Source organism: Achroia grisella, unplaced genomic scaffold (genome assembly GCF_030625045.1).
Source record: "Achroia grisella isolate CSIRO2021 unplaced genomic scaffold, CSIRO_AGI_Agris_v1 utg215, whole genome shotgun sequence".
In the NCBI taxonomy this organism is placed as follows: domain Eukaryota; kingdom Metazoa; phylum Arthropoda; class Insecta; order Lepidoptera; family Pyralidae; genus Achroia; species Achroia grisella.
This window is the reverse complement of record NW_026712713.1, coordinates 942,777-962,455: the sequence shown is the minus strand read 5'-3', so window position 1 is coordinate 962,455 and position 19,679 is coordinate 942,777. Positions and strand designations below refer to the sequence as shown.

Here is a 19,679-nt window from a genome sequence, read left to right as displayed (position 1 = left end):
CATTTATTATTATTTGACATTGATTTTAATTTTTGTAATTTATATTGTAATCCTTTAAGTTGGGCTAAACAGGATTTGTATCCAGAGCCGTAAAACAAATTAATAAAAAAAAAATCGCCAAATTTGTCTCGCAATCGGCCAATTTCTGGGTTAAAGAAAAAACACATACACACGATATACGATTTTATCATAAAAAGTGTCAAAAAACAATATTTTCGCTAAACGTCAACGTCATGTTTCCGGCAAGATCTTTCGTTTTACATTATGTTATCTGTGATTTTGTTCTCTGTGATGGATACCTTATTGGCGCAAACGCACGCGATGTGTTGATTGGTTGTTAGCTAGTGAAATGAAAAGATGACGAATAAGTATTCAACCGCATAAAGATAACCTTGTATTTCCATTTTGAACCCCTTACAACCCTTTTTACGCATTAAAAAGTAGCCTATGTCCTTCCTCGGCGTCTAGACTATCTGCGTACTAAATTTCATTTAAATCGGTTCAGTAGTTTTGGCGTGAAAGCGAGACAGACAGACAGACAGACAGACAGACAGACAGAGTTACTTTCGCATTTATAATATTAGTAAGGATAGTGAATTATAGTATTGGTTTTTTATCAATTTTATCTTATTATTTTGTGAAATAATATAAACATGTATCAAAAACAGTAGTTGCTCAAATTACGGGAAATACGTATCTCTAAAATGAATTTAATCCTGTTGGCTATTTTTTGAATTCGTACGAAGAATGTGGCACTTTCGTGCAGAATCCTTCACATGCATTGCGTCTTTCCACCTTTACATTCCGGGATTGTATTGCAACACTGAAAATGTTTATTTCTTTTCTATGTACAACGTCTGTCATTCCGATTTGGAATCGGTAATAGAATCTGTAATTACAATGCGTTTTTTTTTCTATAGTTGTATCAACATCAGTTACATTGCTAACTTGCGACTCGGCTCGTGATTATGTGTCTCTATCTGTATAAATGTTATAACTTAAATAATATATAACAATAGGTAATCAATAATAGGCAATAAAGAGGTAAAGTTTGTGAGTTTGAATATTCGGGGTAATCTATGTACTTTATCTCATTTTGAATATTCTTTTAGTTTAATAGCAAAAACAGGGACAATGAGAGGCAAACAAAGTCAGCTAAATAATATAGTATCTATAATAATAAAACGTTTTCAATCGAATAAAGCGTGAGTTTAACAATGGATAAATGTGAACTGAATAATTAATAATTACGTACAATTAACATTGAAATTAACAAATATCATAAATTAATTTGTAAATATTAAATCAGTATCACAGATTTGAACATCTACTATGAAATGACAAGTCACTAGCGAGTCACTTAGCAGAATAAAATTAATGGTACTACTACTGCCAACAGCATGATACAAGTGGAGCAATATGTGCTCCACTTTGAAAGATCAGAGGTATGAATGAGCTTGACAATGCAACTGCAATATATGAAACTAAGAACCTTAGAAGTGACAATGAATTAGGTACTGTGGACTTCACAAGGTATTTTATAATTTTCATAGTTCTGTACTTAATATATATATGACTATTATTGCATACCACAATGGTTAACATCATTTTCCGTCATTACAGTTATATAAGAAAAATGTCGTGATGTCGGTTATGTACATAGGTGATGATTACAGCTTACCATCAAATTATTTACCATTCAAATTAAAAAAAAATACTTTAAAGATTTAGACTCTATTTCACACGTACTTCAATTCAATACGGCAATTCAAATTTCTATTAAAAAGTTAGTTCTTATTTATCCATATACAACTACATACATATATTAGGGGGAATGGGGCTGTTAGCAATGTGGACTAAAGACGCGGTTCCCCCTAGAAACAATTGTGATAACTGTCTGGTGAATAAGTCACGATGGCCTAACTGACCTGAAATCACGCTCATCTTATAACCCTCCACTAGTGACCCGACAATGAATACCGTCAGCACAGGTGGGTGTACTATTCCATTATCAGTCAATCCAAAAAAGTACTACAAATATTAAAGGTCAAATGTGACTAATAATTTTATTGGTTATATTTTCTCTATATTTATTCTCGTAGTTCGTCTTTAAAAAATACTAAATCACTCGACACCTGAGAAATGACTTATTTAGCGGAAGGCCAACTCCTGCCTGACGGACATAACTTTTTTATTGATTGGAATAATAATTTCATTTTTACAAAGTATAGCATAGACAAATTCGGATACAAACGTTCGTATTACGAATCGGAAATATCCAAATAACAAATATATTTCGTAGTATGCCCGATACGAACTGCCAATTCCATTAGTGTTTTATTCAATAAACCGACCGGCTGAATAATTTATTAGTTAATCCTCTCCATGTTGATGAATTTTTAAGATTTGATTGTACATACGAAAATATTTTGTAGAAAATACGTACAAAGTTCTCCTATTTTTTTGGATTTTTATGGTTCAGTTTATAAAGAGCTGTAAAAAATGCGAAGTACATACATATATATTATTGTCTACGGTTAAAATATTTAATGGTATTATTTTCCGCTTCATTGCTATTGCATATTATGATTTTTAAAAAGGAATTAAAAATATGTTCTTTGAGATTATTTATTCCTGTAATCTGCGTCGCGCTCTAGTCTAAATGAAAAGGTGACTAATATACAAATACACAGACACACTTTCGTAGTTAAATTATTAGTACGGAATAGAACAGATATAAATACGTATAATAAAGATAAAAGATATTCACCTAATCCTAAAAACCTCTAGATTGACTTCTACTCACATTTACATCAAACCGTTTGGATTCATTAACAACTTTTGACCGAAATCACTTTGCCTTTAATGCAGATTACTCAGTATTAGCAATTCAGTATGGCCTTTGTTCCAAGAACAATGTTGGAGAGTTTTTATCTATGTGGAGCTTTTCTGTGCCAATTTTCAGTCCAACTAATAGTTTCAATGGACAGCGGTCCCGGTTAAAGTAAGTTACGTTAGAATTTGCAAGACTAGAATTAATTTAAAGTTCTTTTTAAACTAATTCCAAGAGAGAATTAGTTATCGTAATATTTTTTACACGTTCTCTAACTGGCCAGTTTAAAAGTAAACATTTCGTAACTCTTAAATATTATTTATTTTTGTTTTAAAGAAGGAATATTCAAATCTTTATAAAAAGATAGCTGTTCTATCGCCAATTCAAAGTGCTTTCGAGCTAAAAAGAACTGACAAGAAACTCAGTTCTTATTATTTTCAAATGAGCCTGTACAAGTTTACAAAAATACTTATTCATTATTAAATTTAAATTAGGCAGTATTGTATGACCACCAGCATATGCTATTGCAATTTTGCAAAAGGACTCTAATACGTTGTTGTAACCAGCACAATTATTATTTAGGAGGAATAACTCCTTTGGTATAGAATGCGAAAATCAATGTTACGTTTATCCTCGAATATTGATGTTTGAATAAAAAAATATGGGACGGTAACAAGGTTGTTTGCAAGTCGAATGAATAAACGTCTGTCTCGGTTGCAGATGAATTACCAATCAGGTAAGTCTTTATTCCGCTCGTATTATTACGAAGTCTATTTTCTTTTGTACTCAATAATATTCTTCATACACATTTATCAGTAAGTTATTAATTTACTTTAGTTTATAAAATAAATGATAAGTTTATATAGAACTGCTATGCACCTATTGACTAATTCTAGTTTTTGAGTGTTATATAACTGCAGGATTATGTTTGTACAAAAAAAACAGTCGAAAAAGACGTTGGCAAAAAATCATATATATAATAAAAAAAAATTCCGTACATAAAAATATTGACTCGACGTTCAGTTATCAAGTAATCGTACTATAAACGAAATATTTTGAATAATCTCCTTTAATACATCCTGTGCAAAGCCGGTATTATAGTAAAGAGATTTTACTAGACGTGTACAGTGTAATCTTTAATTATTATATTAACATAATAATTACTATCTTAAATGTGTTAACGTTAGAATTATTAATGATGATTAAAATCTTAAACAACTAATCAGGTAATTAATCTTAACTTCATTGTCTATTTATATTCGCATCATTCGGAAATTATTCCGATACACACAGCTGCGTAAAATAAAGCTTTTATTTAAAACAGATGATATAAGAGATATGTATGTATTACATATTATTTATTTTTCTCTTTATCTTTTTTATATATAATAAATCTGAATAGAAATGAAAAAATCGCTATTTTCATTACTTAGTTCATTTCTCCGTTTATTTCTTCTAAATTAAACTACGGACAAAAATGAATAGATGTAATCCAATTTGGCAACAAATTCCTCGAACTTATCCTATTTCCTTTGACGTCTATTGTAAACAGGTATTCTGTATGTACTTTCTGTAGGTATCCTGTAAATTCAACAAATTTTAATGAATTTCTTTTATTTGTTTGGGAATACAGGTAATAAACATGTACTATGTTGACAAATTGATACTTGATGTAGTGTCATTCTATGTTATCATAATATATATGTAATTTTATTAGTATTATTTCCAAATGATACTTATCTGATATCAAAAATAAGTAATATAAATCTCAATCTTAATCTGTATAGAAAACCGAGGTTTAAAAACTGATAGCTTTGATTAAGAGAGAAAGTAGAAATATTTAAAATCTAAAAGTTCCCTTAACTCTAAATAGTTTCCTGCATAGCATATTTTTATCTGGTGATATAATAATGAACTCTCACTCTCTCTTTCTAGCGGAGCATAATATAAATTGATTTCATGCTCTCTTTTCCACCATAGGAGAGACATGATTTCAATCAAGTTGCAGTCCGCCGTGCCCAATTAATTAGGGACTAAACACTATTTCCAGGATAACCACGAGTAAATCGACCTAATAGCGTACCTTTTTAGAAATAGAGCAAAGAATCTATTGCATGACATAATAGGTAACGCTCAAGGATTTTCGTAAATTCTCACGGGAATAGGAGATAAAGCAATTCATGTAGATATTGCTACGGCGTGTCCTAGTATCTACAAATGTATGTAAAACTTTAATGTTCGATAAAAAAGCGAACAGTGTATCACGTAAGGAAGATAAATGTGAAGTGTACTCGTAATTTACGACGGAGCGAATGTCATTTGACTCCTCGACGAAACGGGACATTTTGCCCGCAATCCCGCGTAACATTATGAATTCGCAATCCATGGATACAAGGGCATTAGCTGGCAAATTGAAAGACTGTAAATTTCGCTTGATTTATGAACTGGGATCACCTCATTTGTCTAAGCGTGAAATTCGAAAATATAGCCTCCCATTCATAATCGTGAACTGAGCTGACTCGGCTCGGCTCTTACGTATTTTATATTCTTTGGCTGTACCTTGGTTATTTTTAATATAAATATTTTCATATTCTCTTGTTATATACTGGTGAAGAATTAATAGTGCAAAAAATATTTTAAACGCTCGATATATTGTTAACCTTTGAAATTAACTAACAATTTATAAACGTGTATTATTAGGTATATAAATTATACATATTTGCAATATACATTTAATTTATTTGTAAATAAGACATAAATAATGTATTAAGTTCATATGTATAATTACAATAACGCGGTCTAATACATATATTGTTACACATATACTATAATATTTAAAAAGTTTATTATATAAAGGATGATTTTTAAACATAAACTAAAGGTTTTTGTATGAAAGAAATGTTATTATACAATTAATGAATTATAAAATAAGTGTAATGGACATGACATGTAAATTTATTTGACATTTTCCTTATTTAACATATATTTCTTTTAGACATATAATTAATTAATTAAAAATTATGATATGTAATAAATTTCAACACAATGTAAATTGTTATGAATAAATGAAATAAAATGAAATGTAATTTTTATGTATCATGTAGAATCCGTTGCTTCAATTATATTTAGTTTATTTACTTCACACATGGTACCGAGGAGATATTTTTAATAAAAAGAACATAAGACATAGGATACCCGTTAGAAGCACCGTAGTTACATTATTATATATTTATATTTTTAATTACACTACAATTAGACTATTGGCTTTTGCAATAAATAGCATATGCTGGTGGTCACTCTATTCTCCCAAGTTTGAATTTGAAAATCAATCTGTATTATTGTAAACATGTATAATATTAATTTGAAAAGAATACGAGTACTGAGTTTCTTGTCAGTTCTTCTCATCTCCAAAGCATTCCGAACTGACGGTAGATTTGACATATCATAAGTCTGTAATAGACCTACATGAATAAAGATGTTTTGAATATGAATAAGAATTTGAATTTGAATTTGAATCAATAATCAGATCATACAGAGTCATATATAATAAATGAAAATTTCAATAAAATTATTTTACACGTTCAAGAAATGGTCATCCTTTAAGAACTCCGCAATTGAGTAATAATATTTTTAGTAAGTACTTAATATAAGTTCATATTAATAACATAGTTTATAAAACTATGTACATATACCTAATGTTTCGTATACATCACATACATGTTACAGGTACAACGTCAGATCTCAAAACAAAGCAATGCAAATCTATAAGCTAATTTTGTGGATACCATATAAGTTACAATGACGGTATGCGTACATAAATATGTATGTATGTGTATTCAACGTACGAAGTTTTGCATACAATATAGACAAACATTGACGTTTGTTTATCGTTCACTAAGTACCAAACCTCAGAAGGGAATGAATTGTTAGTAATAGCAGTGGGGATCAATGGCATAGTAGCCATTTTTAGTTCGAAAAACGGATTTAGATGGCGTCATTGGTATCGAATGGAATTCAACATTGTTTTGTAATCGTTTAAAACCCAAAACTATGTTTTTAAAAAGGTTTAATCTATTTTTAAAAAGTCATATATAGATGTTAAAATGAAATAATGCGTTTTGAAAAGTAATTTTCATATATTTACTCATTTTGTTGTTGCCCTGTATTTGTTTACAATTTAATCATTGCTAATTGGGGCTTATTGTTTCCAAAATACTTTCATAGATGGCGCTGTTTTCATTTGTATCGCCGTATTTTAAATGTTTATTTTATATTTTCAAATAATAAGTACTTACAATATTATTATGATAAATTAAACATAAAAAAAAAAAGTTTAAGTAAATATAAAACAGCTAAACAAGAAAACCATATTATTCCAGTAATACTTATTTAGAAAGTGTTGCCATATTAAAAATAAATGCATAGATTTATCGATTTTTTCGAATAATCGATAACAAGATATTACAACGCATTATTCGATGGTGCTTTTAATTAGTCTTTGCAAACAGTAAAATTTCATCATTTTGTATTATACTCTTATTTGGAACGAATTGCAATGCATAATTTTTACTCGACGACGGCAAAATAGAGAGATTTTGACAGGTATGCAAGTACTATATATTTATCTGTTCGCTCATAACTTCGACCTTTCGAACCTTACTAAATTGTACAAGGTTTTGAAACGATAATCATTCATAATACTATGATATATTACTGATCCTAGTACCTACTATTCATGATAATTAGTTTTTTAATATCTCCATTCGAGGGTAGGTTATTCATAATTTATATTATTAGATTTCATCACAAATAAAAATATCGATTTAAAATCGTAGGTTGGTCCACATTTTTTTATTATATCGAAATGACAACGAGTACTGGCAACATAAATGAAATGTTAAAAATATAAAATATAGGAATAAAAGAATAGGATAAACGACTTTAAGTCAAATGCTCAAAACATATTTTCACTAGCATTGGATTTTTTCTCTTTTTTCATCATTTAAGTTAAGTAGGTACTTCAACTTTTGAATTGTTCCTGTTCAGAGTTCATTGAACTTCTTATTTTTTGTCAAACTCAATAATTTAAATGTGTCTAAGGACTACTACAAATATTTAGTAAACTATCGTTTCTTTGAGGATTATCTCATACCAGGTATAACTATAAGTTGTTAAAAACTTGCATATCTATGCGTGTGTATCTTTCATATTAAAATATAATAAACATAGGTACTTGGTGACCGCTTTAATGGGGTATTATTATGTTTTTATTATTGTTATGAATGTAACTTCAAAAAACTAACACTGATTTTATAATTTTTGATTGATTGAGAAAATACTGAAAATTATTAATCAAAATAAAGTACTAAACAGTAGTATTATTTTTATATTTTATTAGAACTGAATGAATATGATGTATGAATAATATGTTTATTGTGCTAATAAAGTTACAGTTTAGTTACTTTCATGTAAGTTCATGGAAATGTAACATGGTATATGATATTGTTTTCAGATTTTCCTGACATCAACAACTTAATACTGAACAAAGTTTAAACAAATAAGAGATGATATTCTAAATCTCTAGTCATTCAGATGAAGATAAATAACATTTTTACTGTAAAGAACATGAGTTCAAAAGAATAAGAAATATATATATATATATATGAACATTTTACTGTATAAAATAATAATGCAAGTAAAAATAAGAGAAAAAAGCAGAAGAAAAATCTGTAAATTATTAATCACAATGCAATTAATAATATAATTAAATAAGTAAGAAAGCAATGGACTAGTGATGAGAAGAAATTCCAAGTAATTATATTATGTGTAACCGACTGCAAATAAGTTTATGATTTAAGCTCATGATTATTATTATATTGCTTCATCAACAAATCCAGGAATATTTTGTGTACCAGGAATTAATTATGAAATGATTTTGATGAAATATTATGTCTTGATATTGATTTATTTGGAATATAATATAAAAATAACAGAAGTGTTTGAAGTTTTAGTGGTATAACAGACAAGCAGTGAAAGAAATATTATTGTAAATTATTAACAATTGTTTATTCTGTGATTAATAAATTATTTAAAAGTGTTTTATTACCTGAAATGAAAATGTTATGATCTTCAAGTGTTGTGTTCATGCAATGTTAGTTTCACCTCATTCGATTTAAAATGTCAGGAATTATTTACTATGCAATGCAATGTGCAATGTGTATAATAATTCCCATTTACATCAAAAAACTTTGTGTAAATCTATATTTCTCTGTCTATAGACTTTGGTTGTGGAATACTAATAAGAAACAAAATCTAGAGACTGTAGTATATCACAGCATCCCAGAACCTTATATTTAAGTCATATAAGGACTTAGTACCTACCTAATACTTGCTACTTTTTTAATCAATTAATTAATTTGATCTCAATCATCATGATGAACAATGATGATAATGTTGAGAATACTGCCAATGATGAATTTTATGGTGGTCATAAATAAATACCACCGTCACTATCGTCAACAGTCATTATTGATCTCATCATCATCACCGTTACCCTCCTTCATCCATATTGTCAAAAGTTACTACCTACTATTATGAACTGAAATGGTAAATAAGCTGACGATCCATCCAACCACGACGCTATTCGACGTACATAATATTACGTATTTATTATTAAACAGCATTACGTCATCATGTCGTGCCTCTATATCCCGCATACGTTATCATTCCGGAGAACATAGATGTTATGTCCAAATATCCTGTAATTTCGCAGCTTAATTTCAACTGAATAACAACTTACATAAATACCAAAAAAACTAGCAGTAAAGGCGTAGTTTGTAGATATCGAAGGTTCTACAAATAGGTATAACATCAAAATAAGTACCTACATGTCATTAGCACCGATGTAGTATCCACAAAAAACCTATACATATAATATATTGATGGTTTGCAGATATTATTTTCAGTTTTACAAATTGCCAGTTTACCATAATTAACTACATATTGAGAAATAATTATATACTGAAAATTATATGAGGTACCCATATGCACATCAATTGATTATAGCTAAAATCTATCACTATCATTGTAACAATTTAAATAAAAAAAACCGTATTAAAATCGGGCTATTCGTTAAGGAGCTATTGCTCCTTAACCGATAGCATTCGATTTTAACGCAGATTTACGACATATCTTCGTCGGGAGAAAAAAAGATGTTTTGAATGTAAAAAAGTAACTGTAACATAGTACATAGATACATACGTACATATATAATGTCTGTAGACTGTCAGCGAACAATATACCTACATTGAATTTTCGATTGTACCCAATCAGGAGTTCGATACAGTTATATATCTATTATGTACGTATCTTTGCAAAACAGATGTCATGTAAACCGAATTCTCTGCCATCTATTTTCATGCTTTATTACTAATCACCCACTAGTAATCCGAACTGCTTCAGATATAGCGACATCTAGCGCCTACGGCGGCGAACATAAAATAGCCCGAAGAATAGCCCGAGTTAGGAAGGAACCATTTTCTTGTATGGGATGGGGTATCTGTATGTAATATTATATTATCTGTGGTAATAGTCTAATCACCGCATGTTAAGATAGCAGCATATCGTATCATATCGACCTCCATGTGGTCTTCTAGTACACCGCCGTGGCTTTACAACTGCTGACAGCTCTTCTGATTGTGGCAAACAATCACCAATAAGGACCTCGATGATCTAGGGGTTTAGCTTACCACCTTACTTCCGATGGTCGCAGGTTCGATTCCTCGCACATACATTTTGTATTCAACAGATATGATTGTTTGAATCGATCTGAGTGTTTATATGTATGTAGTTACAAAAAATATATCTATGTACTTATAATTGTGTTACCTAAATGGAGAATTTAGAATTTAGAATTCTGAATTTTGAATATCAGTTGTCTAGTACACGTAACACAAGTTTTAGTCTTGAGACCAGATACTCTCCGTGAGTTATCCGTATATGTAATTTTATTATTATATACATGAGCAGCATCACGGACGCACTTAATTCCTGAGAACTAACGTATCATGCCATCGCATCCTGTAATTTGACTGCATTTCACTCTTCAAACTAAACATAAGTGACAAATTTGTTTATTAACTGGAATAATTGAAAAAGGACTTTTCGGTTAACAGACCAATATAATACTGAAGACAAGAAAAATTTCACATTCTCTAGTTGAGAAATGACACACTAGAAAAAATAAATTAATACTTTTGTATTACAAAAAAACCTAACTAACCTACACGACCTAAGTCAGAATTAATAATATGAAACGACAATAAACCATATTTATTGCAAAAATAATCAATATTGATTATGAAAGAAAATGCAGTGCGATTAAGAACCCCATCAGTTTGTAGTAGGGCGGAAAATGTTTCAAGCACATAATTAAAAGGGAATTAACTGGAAATTACCGGATTATTATACTTACTTGTTCTCGTAAGTTTCTCTACAGTAAGTATCCGTTACAAACTTACTTCGCTTACACTGGCTCTTTATATTATAAGTCTAACTGTTTTAATACTTAAACAAAGGCTAGTTACTAAACTAGATTTAATATTCCTTGCGATTCATTTAACAAGTTTAACCTGTAGTTACGTTGAACTTTTAGAATTTTGCATGCGTATGGTTACAATTTAGATATTTAATTACTTTTGTTACCAATCCTATATAAATAACGTTAGCAATTACTTTTGTTAGGACTTTTCATTTAAAAACATTTAACAATCTCTTTTCACAATTTATTTTTATTTAACTTCTTATTTTTCTGTATTGATTCCTTAAAGCTGAGGTCTTTTTAGAATCGATATTCTCCAGGCATCTCTACTTTGTTCAAAGTGGGTCGCTGACTGTACATTTCGCTTGACGGTATCTCGAATGATTTATTAATATAGAACATTAATAATAATTATACCGCACCAATACATTATCATTCATAGAAAAATCATAAGGGTAAACGAAATAGTTGAAAGTAGATAGCTCACCAGGATGACGATAGGCTTTTATTTAAAAAGTATCGCTGTATTAGAAGCGGATAACACCTAATGAAATATAGATATACAATTTTTTATCTTTATTTACATGGTTATGTAAATTGAATTGTTTGTAAATGGTCTGTGCCATATCAATTACCAAATAAAATTACAGATAAGAGACATTTGTATGTTGTCACATATGAAATTTAACATAACAATTTATCTAAACGACCTTGCAATAATCAATTTTGTGAGAACTTCATTTTATATCTAACACGTTTTTCGCGACTACAAAATGTGATTTAAATTTTAAATAGACTTTTTTGTTTTTTGTGCGTGCAATGGAAATGAAATCTGCCTTTTTGCATATAAGTGTCAAATATATATCACACAAGTCTAATATAATTTTTATTAGCAAAAAATTGCTAAATCTGCATCAATATTAGCAGTTTTTTTTCTTTAATAATTCAATGGATCAATTATATACATATTCATATATTTTACGCAAAACAACCAAACTAATACAAACAGAAATACGAATGCATATAAATGATAGTACTGCGCGGATACCAAACCCATCAGAACGCGAGACAGCGTACTAAATCGCTAGACTACCAAGCTAATCAGTACTTAATCGACAACTCTGAAAACATTATTTAGCAACATACTAACACTAACAACAACAGAAACATTATTTTTAATTAGTGAATAAGTTCACACAAACTTGTGTTGTACCAAACCTTTTAATATGGAAGTAGGGATGCCAACCGCACAAACCCTCGTACGAGATTTTTGCCTTCGGTTCAATGACATTTACGTACTACTATAAGTTTGAATCAGATTATGACCTACGAAAATCGATCCAAATACTATAATGTAAGAGGTTAGATAGCCAAATTGAGCTAATATAAGACATTTTATTAGATTTCGTATTTTTTCGTACGTCCAAGTGTTTTGAGGTTGTCAACCCTGCGGGGAAGACTGTCTCTGAAGTTATTTAATTATACAGTAATGGAACTGTTAATTCAATTCAACGTAGATTCACTTAGTTTTATTGTTTTAAAAATGTAAAACAGCACTCTTTTGTATGAATTGAAATGGCTATCAGATTGAAGTAGTAATGAAGTAACCATCAGCTATTTATGAACAATAACTCACAATTTGTTAAAATTTCTCTGCATGGGTATCAAAGTCTCACCTATTTCAGCAGAAGAATAGGTTGTTTTACAAGATCTGTTCCGGTTGAAGAGTAAGATGAGCGGGATTACAGGATAAGTGGCATAATATCTTAGTCGTCCTGTGTAACAACGCATGAATGGTATCATAGGCGTAATAAGTTATATTCATGTTTAAAAGTGACGGTGACCATTTACGCATGGGCCGTTGTCTTGTTATATATGATAAACCGCTATTGAATATAACGCCAGTGAAAATCCACAAAACAAGTTTAATAATACCCATGTGTTTTATTTACAAACATTCATAACATATTGTGGAATCGCTTCAAACAGTTCCCTTGTCAGCGAAACTTCTCACCACTTCAAACATTCTGTAGCATTTAGAGTAATGCCCAACAGTGGGACTAATAAGCTTACCTACTTTGAACATTGTTGGGACACACAAGGGCCAAGTAACTACGGAACTACGATAAGCCAAAAGCCGTCAACAAACGCCCAGCTTACCGCTTAAGTTCAAGTCTTGACATTACAGCGGATTTATAAAAAGAACCCCATCTATGATTTTTTTTTAATTTCAGGTTAATTACAATGTAATAAAATAAATATATTAATTACACAATAATAATATGAACTCATAAATTATTCTAAAGCCCCTCTTAGAAGTTCCATTCGTTAACACTTAAATTAAAATATTAAAACTAATAACAAAAAAGACATTAATTCAACATTTCCGATTACATTTAAGATATTCTATATCTATACAATCATAGCTCATGTACTGTAATCCATTTACAATCTATTATAGGAAAGTAGATAATGAAAAATCTAGAGCATTAAACTCCTCATGAGTGTAAATGGTATACCAATGTTGACAATTGGATGTAGTCTATCCAATGTCATATAGTTAAAGAAACAACCAATTTAGCGTAGATCAATTACAAGAAAGCCTATTGTTTTAAGTATATTTTACGCATTGGAGAAGATACAAAAACTACAGTAGTATTAGAAAATCCATTTTCATATTATTTAAAACATTGATCACTATTGTCTTATGCATTGGACCAAGCGCATTCCCATCATGGCGGATGCGTAATAAGCAATTCACGGAACTGTCCTGTAGATAACGCCGGTCGGCTAACAGCACGCAAAGTTCCCCGGCCTGCCTCTACATACTGTTGGCTGGAATATTTAGACCGCGTTAAGCCGTGCACATTACGAAAGTTTGCCTCTTAAGCGATGGTTAATTAATGCCGGTATCTGTTCAGAAATTGAACTGAAACATGCAGTTAGCAACCTCCGGCTTGCAGTGGCAGGGTAAATAAATAAGTAACCATGGATCACTAACAATGCCATCTAGTCCCAAACTAAGCAGAACTTGTTTAAGATGATCTAAGTTTAAACAAGTCCATCAATAGAAATCGAAGATTAAGTACCCAGACGATGGACAGACATAGGTACTTAAATACATTTTTTGTAAATCGATATAAAATGTATGTAGACATATACTATTATTAATATAAACAGATTTCTTACGAATACAAATATTTACATTTGACAGGACTCGACCCAGCGACTGTAGGATAGGTGTCCGATATCCAATATATGGGTGGTCTATTATTAAACAATTTTCATAATATAACATTATAAATTATATTCACTATTATACCAATTACTTTATAATTACACGTGTATAAGGAAATTTAATAAACTCATTAGTTTTTATTCTTTCGCAGTAATTACATAGACTTATCCGGAAGTAATTTTTAAAATCCACTACATAACTGTATAAATCTTCCATTATTTTTCATATAATTCTATCTCAACAAAACATTGTTATCAGTTACATAATAAGTATCATAAATTTTGAAGGCATATCTGAAAGCTTGAATAATAATAATACTGGAGATTTTGGGAGCATAAAATGGGTCAATTTTTCTATGTAACTAGAACGTAATATTTGTGCGAACTCTACATATGGTAAGTACCAAGATTAATACCAATAAGACTGTGTACATTTCTGTCGTAGGGAAATCCAAAAATTAATACTATATCTCGTATTATTTCACAATGTCCACCAGGAATTGTGTAATCAATAATCTTAATAACTGGCTACATAGAACACCCAAGTGCTCGTTATATTGATTCACTCAATAATTGGGAAGGGTTGTTATTGTTATGATTAATTAAATAACCCTTTGATCCGATAGCGGGTCGAGTTTCAAAGGACAAGTTCCAAGGTCGCAATTAAGATAGCTTGCGACAGAATTAGGTAAATATTAAGACGAGATTTTATATAACTTCAAGACTGTTATCTTAAATGGAACAGTAGAGGTATTGTCAAACACAGACGTTATAGTGATGGCAAAAATTAGGCATACTACAGTTCTCTGGGTACATCTACAAGTATTTTAATCCAAAGTTATAGGTCTAATTAGACGTCTCTAAGATAAATTTGGTTCGATATTCAAGTCTTCCTCACCAGATAGTCAGAAATATATGTATATATATACTATTTAAATTAAATAATGAGTGTGAATATTAAATTAAGTCGATCAGATCCGAATTTACATCTTTTTTTATTAAGTCAGTAAATAATCACTGGAGTATCACCATTGCGTAATACTGAATATAAACAGAAGAATTGCAGCCATCACTTATTTAAAAATAATACAATGTGTTCGCGCCATCTATTGACGACTGGGCGCAAATAAAGTTAACGGCGTGATGTTGGCAACAAACGGCTTCACTTCGACACAATTCAAATAAACGCAACATCATTTTGTACCATTGTAACAAAAATTATAAAATATAAAAATAATAAACGATACCGAGAGGAAAGGAAGGGTCATTTCAATCATTTGGACCTTCTTCGCCGGAATAATACTTCAAGATATCAAGAAATAATAAAATCGACTACAATAATTCTTCAAGATACCACGGAAGTCGATCGCCGGTGTGTATAAGAAGACGATATCGAGAAGAAGAATCAGCTCAGATTATACGGTCACCTATTCGTTCCATTCCTTCCTATACGACTATTCTATTTGTGTTAATACTGTGTTATTTGTGTGAAATTCCAGTTGCAAAAGCGGTCACAGTGCTATTACCGAGTCAGGGTTTAAAGGTCGGGGTGATCTTAAACGATTGTAAGTACGCTTTATTTTCCATTTACTTTCCGAAATGAGTGATAAAGATAAAGGTGATACTTTAAAAATGCGTGTTTCGTCTGAAATTCAGGGTGGTAGTAGATCGCCATCCAAAAAAAGTAACGGTAATTTTGAATTTAAAACTGCTAGTATTTCGAACCTTAACAAACAAAGAGGTATTTTAAAGGCTAGATTAACATCATTTGAAAAATATATATCCAAATTCGATAATATTCCTTTAGATAAAACTCTTAAAATAGAATTAAACTTAAGGATTTCCACATTAGAATCGGTGTACAAAGATTTTGATGACATTCAAAGTAAAATCGAACAATTAACAGATGATGATGATCTTTCTAATCAAATAACATATCGTGAGAATTTTGATGAACAGTATTATGGATGCATTGCGGTAGCTAAGTCTTTAGTTGTTGATGATAGTCATAGTTGTGATTCTCATTTACATCGTAACCGAGAAGGCTCCCAAATAAAATTACCCGACCTAAAATTAGTATCCTTTGAAGGATTTTATGATCAGTGGCTAGAATTCAAAAATTCCTACTGTACTATGATTCATAAACGTACTGATTTGGATCCTATACAAAAATTCCATTACCTGCGGTCGTCACTCAGCGGTAGTGCATTGCAGGTGATCAGTGCATTAGAATTCACAGCTGAAAATTACACACATGCGTGGGAATTGCTTCTTAATCGATTTCAAAATGATCGACTTTTAGTACACAACCATGTTAAGTCTTTATTTTGTATGCCATCTATTAATAAAGAGTCGCCTTCGCAAATCAGAAAATTAATAGATTGCATATTACGTAATTTACGCGCTTTAAAGACGTTAGATGAGCCGACCGAATCATGGGATACACTTATAATGTACTTAATAGTATCAAAACTCGATCCTTGTACCGAACGCGAGTGGGAGAATTACAAAGGTTCTCTTATTTCTAATATACGTAATGATGACTGTAATAAACGTAAATTAAAACTGGATGATTTGTTAACTTTTCTTAAAAACCGTGCAGATCTATTAGAATAGAATAGAATAGAAAATCATTTATTCAAATAAACTTAATTTAAGCACTTTTGAATAGTCATAACAATTTGTTTTTTATCTACCACTCGTTCGGAAAGCTGTCTCATCACAAGAAGAACGAGCAAGAAACTTGTGTGTTGCTCTTTTAAATAATCCTTGTAAGTTTACATTTACAAGTCGAAACGTGTGAATACAAACTACCAACAAGCACTAATTTTTTGGGTCAAATATAATGATGCAATAAGATTAAATCAGTCGTAGTGATAAGAGCATCTCCCTACAAGCAGCACTCGTTCACGAGTATGACGGATGAGCCAGCCATCCGCTCGACCATATTTTAGAGCCCATTGACCCGGCCCACCACGCCGCCACATGTCTGGACATTTTAGTGAGCATGACTACTCATTCCACACGATATATACAGCTACAAAAATTACTATATGGTAGTTACAGTATTCGCACTTTACATAAGGATGCATGCGGCAATCAATACAAAAGCCGCTACGCTATCATATATCAAGAAAGCAGTATGAAAATTAAAATTATAACGTTGTCCGCAAGTAAACTTATTCTTGCTGTATATTGCTATCATCTATAAATTCATCTATCTTATAATAGGCTTTTTTACATAACATTTGTTTAATATAAGATTTGAATTGCCTCTCTGTAAGATTTAGCGTAGACTCTGGCAGTTTATTATAGAATCTTACGCAATTACCATAAAATGAATTACTAACTTTGTGTAGACGGCATTTAGGTAAAATTAGCTTATTTTTATTGCGTAAGTTTCTACTTGTACAGTCTTTAAGTTTCTTGAAACTATCTAAGTTTTTCCTTGTGTACATAATATTTTCATAAATGTACTGTGAGACAACGGTGAGGATATTTGATTGTTTAAAGCATTGACGTAATGACTCTCTAGAACCCATACCATAAATAGAACGTATGGCTCTCTTTTGTAAAATAAATATAGTATTTATATCGGCAGCTTTACCCCATAGCAGTATGCCATATGACATAATGCTATGGAAATAACTAAAATATACAAGTTTTGCCGTCGCCACGTCTGTTAATTGCCTTATCCTTCTAATTGCATAAGCAGCAGAACTAAGTCTACTGGCTAATTTTGAAATATGGGGCCCCCATTGTAACTTCGAGTCCACTGTTATTCCTAAAAAAACTGTATCATTAACAAAATTTACTATTTCATCATTAAGCAATAGCTGCGTATTTACTTGTTTTACATTAGGCAGCGTGAATTTAATGCACTTAGTTTTGTTGGAGTTCAATAATAGATTATTACATGTGAACCAATTTAGTATAGCAGAGATAGCATAAATTAGAAATGATAAACGTAAATAATTCGAATAAAAATACTAATGTCACTAAATTAAATAATAAATATGTTCACGACAGTAAAATTCAAAGGTTACAAACACACACACATAGTTATTTAGCTAATAAAAGTAAGCCTATTAAACGTATACGATCTTGTATTTTGTGCAATTCAAATCATGCATTGTACTTATGTAGTATGTTTTTAAATCTACCTGTCAAAGATCGCATTAAATTAGTAAACGATAATAATCTTTGTTGTAATTGCTTGCGTGCTGGACACTCGGTCAGTGATTGTTTCTTTGGCCCTTGCCAGCAATGTAAACGCAAACATAATAGTTTGTTGCACACCGATGTGCACTCTAACGGCGAATCGTTGCCGAGTAATAATGAGCTCTCCGCAGTAAATAATACGCACCATACAACATCTACTGTGTTGCATTCATCGCTACCTATAGATATACATAGCAGCGATAACAACTTCACGAGTACGTCACGGGCTCACCTGACCGCGCGACCGGTTTTGCTATCTACTGCACAAGTCGAAGTACTCGATAGTAATAACAGACTACACACGGTTCGCGCTCTCTTAGACAACGGCAGTCAACATTGTTTTATGTCCGAAGCGTTATGTAAACGATTAAATTATACGAATTTTATACAGTCCACTATTCAAATATTAGGTGTAGGACAATCGGTCTCACACTCTAATAAATTATGCGATTTAACTATACGATCTAAATTAAACGATTATTATACGAATATTAAATGTTATGTTTTACCTTGCATCACTTCAAACTTACCGTCTGTGAGTATCGACGTTGGTTGCATATCGATTCCGAATAATATTCGACTGGCCAAATACAGCGTGCATTTACAAAAATTTGCCCGCTGCCACTATCTACTGATGAAAATAAATCATCAGCTCCTACAACATCGTCTACAACCTATACGACGAATTCTGATAATTGATATATATTTCAATAATGAATTGAAAGCAGCGGCTTCCAAGGCGGGCGGTATGTTCGCGCCATCTATTGACGACTGGGCGCAAATAAAGTTAACGGCGTGATGTTGGCAACAAACGGCTTCACTTCGACACAATTCAAATAAACGCAACAT

The 19,679-nt window shown here is 31.0% G+C and overlaps 2 protein-coding genes across 2 annotated transcripts in view; one reads left to right on the top strand and one right to left on the bottom strand.

Annotated features, from left to right (window-relative positions):
* LOC131842237 (brain tumor protein) overlaps positions 1–19,679 on the bottom strand; it is a 459,207-nt gene that overhangs the window by 409,466 nt on the left and 30,062 nt on the right. The gene's annotated exons all lie outside the window — the stretch shown is intronic.
* On the top strand, positions 16,209–17,225 carry LOC131842208 (uncharacterized). Its single transcript, XM_059190740.1, has one exon. It carries the CDS (start codon positions 16,209–16,211, stop codon positions 17,223–17,225), a length of 1,017 nt encoding a protein of 338 aa, XP_059046723.1.